The sequence below is a fragment of the Sprattus sprattus genome (assembly GCF_963457725.1).
Source record: "Sprattus sprattus genome assembly, chromosome: 14".
NCBI classification, from domain to species: Eukaryota; Metazoa; Chordata; class Actinopteri; order Clupeiformes; family Clupeidae; genus Sprattus; species Sprattus sprattus.
This window is the reverse complement of record NC_137912.1, coordinates 11,927,486-11,930,456: the sequence shown is the minus strand read 5'-3', so window position 1 is coordinate 11,930,456 and position 2,971 is coordinate 11,927,486. Positions and strand designations below refer to the sequence as shown.

At 38.7% G+C, this 2,971-nt stretch overlaps 1 protein-coding gene across 1 annotated transcript; it reads right to left on the bottom strand.

Annotated features, from left to right (window-relative positions):
* Positions 1-583: 583 nt before the first annotated feature.
* On the bottom strand, positions 584-2,141 carry LOC308375382 (perlucin-like protein; the record flags this gene model as incomplete). The annotated part of the gene is made up of 6 exons (XM_080851503.1): positions 584-737; positions 831-943; positions 1,039-1,190; positions 1,433-1,474; positions 1,689-1,799; positions 2,021-2,141. The coding sequence occupies 6 exons, from the start codon at positions 2,139-2,141 to the stop codon at positions 584-586; spliced, it is 693 nt and encodes a 230-aa protein (XP_080707629.1).
* Between the last annotated feature and the right edge of the window lie 830 nt (positions 2,142-2,971).

Here is a 2,971-nt window from a genome sequence, read left to right as displayed (position 1 = left end):
CCACCATGGAAGTAGGCAAACGAACAAGACAAACAGAGATCATGTTTGATTCTATCTGACCAAAATAAGCCTCAACATCCTTAAAAGCTGAATCACCAGAGAGTTTGTAGATGGAGACAGCTAAGAGCCCAGAAAGATTTCAGAGTTGGCAAATTTTCTCCTGAACAGGTAAACATTGAGCAATGATTAATGTCATTTTGCATAACACATGTGAATTCCTATCTTAACGTGATACCTTAACTATGAATCTCTGTATCACCTGCTGTAACAAAACAAACAAACAAAATAACAACATAACAACAAAGGTCCTGTCCACCCTGTGATGTGTCTGTGCATCACTGAAGAAAGTAACGAAAACAGTGGGCGTACACATTACCTTGAGCATTATTAATTCATTAACCACATCCCGTCAGGAAAAAGGTTCCTACTTTTCTGTTAGTGTAAGCTGACAGAAACTAAATATGATATCCACATATACAAGTCATTAAAGAAAGTTTTAGTCCCTTGAAATACTGATTTGTATATATTTCACTGAGAGCAAAGCTTCAACCTGAATGAGGACTTCCCATGTTACTAACTTGGACTAGACTTTACATATTCTGTTATTAAGTGAACCACAATACTCATCAAACCAGTTGTGTTCACTGCCTGACACGTGTCTCACTATGCCACAGTCCTCTCCAGTGGTATGTTTGGCCCACCCTTTTGAGTTGTTGGGTTGGCCTTTATGCCAGAACCTGGTCAAAGAGAAAATAAAGTCTTCAAAAGTATGCCCTGAAGGATGAATCTTTTTAAATCTCTCTTGTAAAGGAACTGGCCATATGCCTTACTTGAGTTTGATATCAGTGTTGTCCACCCACTTCCACTGGCCCTCTTTCTCAGAATCTGTCAAACCGATCCAGAAGTCATCCTCTGATTTGTTTATTTTCTGCGTGATGTAGATCTACAAAATGTATGAATGAGTCAATGTATCAATACACTTGGCATTAATCAAAATTTGTCAAAATTATGAGAAGTAAAATTTTGTATGGAATTAACCTGTGTTTCTTTCTTGTTTATGACCACCAGATGCCCACCTACTGACATGCATTCATCTCTACTTGCAGTCCAGTTCAACGCATCATGAGGGAAATAATAACAACTGCCATTAAAGGACTCCCAGCCATCAGAGCACTGACCTGTAGGGGACCCTGTATGTGAAACACCGATATGAAAGCATGCCTTACAAGATCAGCACCTAATGCAAGAGTTTTTAAAATAAAACACAGAACAAAGATTGAAGCTCTGTGTGACGTCAATGTGACTGGCTCTATGTAATTCATTTATTTTATGGTACAAACTATTACTTATACTATATACTAATATTTTTCATAAACACGTCTAACTATTTACAGAGATTAGGTCCCTTATGTGCTTGTGTCACGAGACACACCTGTGTTGTTTTGTTGTTGGAGGGTCTTCTCTTGGATGGCATCTGGAAAAATACAGTCATACTGCAAATAACCATCACCATGTTTCAGTCAGACCCACACAAACCATGACCTACTTTCTGTAGCTGATGCGAGTCAAAACTAAAACCACAAGTCATAGCTCCAGTCCACCTGGGTTCTCTATGTGAGGGTGCAATGCTGTTTCACGGTTTTACCACCTCTCTTTCTTCCGTCTCAAAAAGGTTTGTTAATACTCACAGAGCACACCCAGAACAGTGATTCCACACAGCAGCAAAACAGAGAGAGAGAGCAGCAGCATTTTAGTACGGGTACACCCATGGTTCCTGCCTTGTGTCTCCAAATAATTACCTGTGTAAGCAGATCAGTCTGTTTTACATGATCGCCAGATGTTATGTTTACCCAACTAGGAATTTACTCGATAGCCTCACTTATCTGCCTATCACATCCTAGCATGATCAAGTCAACACTTCTAACAGAGACATTGAAAATCTACAGAAGGCAAATTATTTAATGGCCATTTTCAGCATACGTATACAGGACTACCAGAACACACACAAAGAGATGCTTACTTGTTGAATGTTGGTCGTTTCTGTGGTGTTTTCCATGATCTGTCTGCCACAGTTCTTGAGGTATTTTCACCTTTGAAGCTTTGGATGGCATATTTTGATAGATTTCTTCGCTGCCAGGCATTCTTGATGTCGTGTTGAGTTACAACAAGATTCACAAATTTGAATTTCACAAACCCCTTGTTGCCTTCTGAGGTGAAAATCTATAGAGTGGTATTCACTGTAGAGGCACTGAGGCACAATCTTAGCTCATTTCCTGTCCTGTAAGGGGAGGTGTTTGACATATTCAAAATAATTGGTTACCACAAGAATATTACTGATTACTGTCACATTCACATACTGTATTTGGACAGTCTGGAAAACATGCTTCGAAAGCTGGATTCTAAAAATATAAAAATCACGGAATCCAGAAAAGCATTTGCTAATTAAGAGATGTAGAAATTAGAGGTTTGTAAAGTCAAGACACATCCTGTTCCTGTGAGTGACTGATGTTGGATAACCCTCACCACCTAGTTAGTACAGACCTCAGTGTGCTTAGTATGCTAGTATATTTTTTGTCTTTTTTTTTTAAGTTAATTTTCGATGTGTAAGCATGCTAGCAAGCCTTTTATAAGTGCTGTTGTTGGTGTTTGTACGGTGTTTGCGTGCCTCGTCCAAAACTCCTTACTGCTGCTTTAATGGGTAATATGCACCACAATAGGCATAATAAATCTTCTGGTTCATTTTTTTTGCACTGTTAAACATCTCTTTGCTGAGAGAGCCTATGTACTACTGTCTGTGTCCCATCACAACCAGCTCTTGCTGATACCTAATAATAAGTAGGTCCACTCATGAGTAGGGTTGAAACATCAACATATATTTTTTCATATACTGTATATCGATATGCATAGTTAAACCATACAGACCATATTGAAGGTTGGCTATTGTACTGAAATTCTAAATTAGGAAGCATTA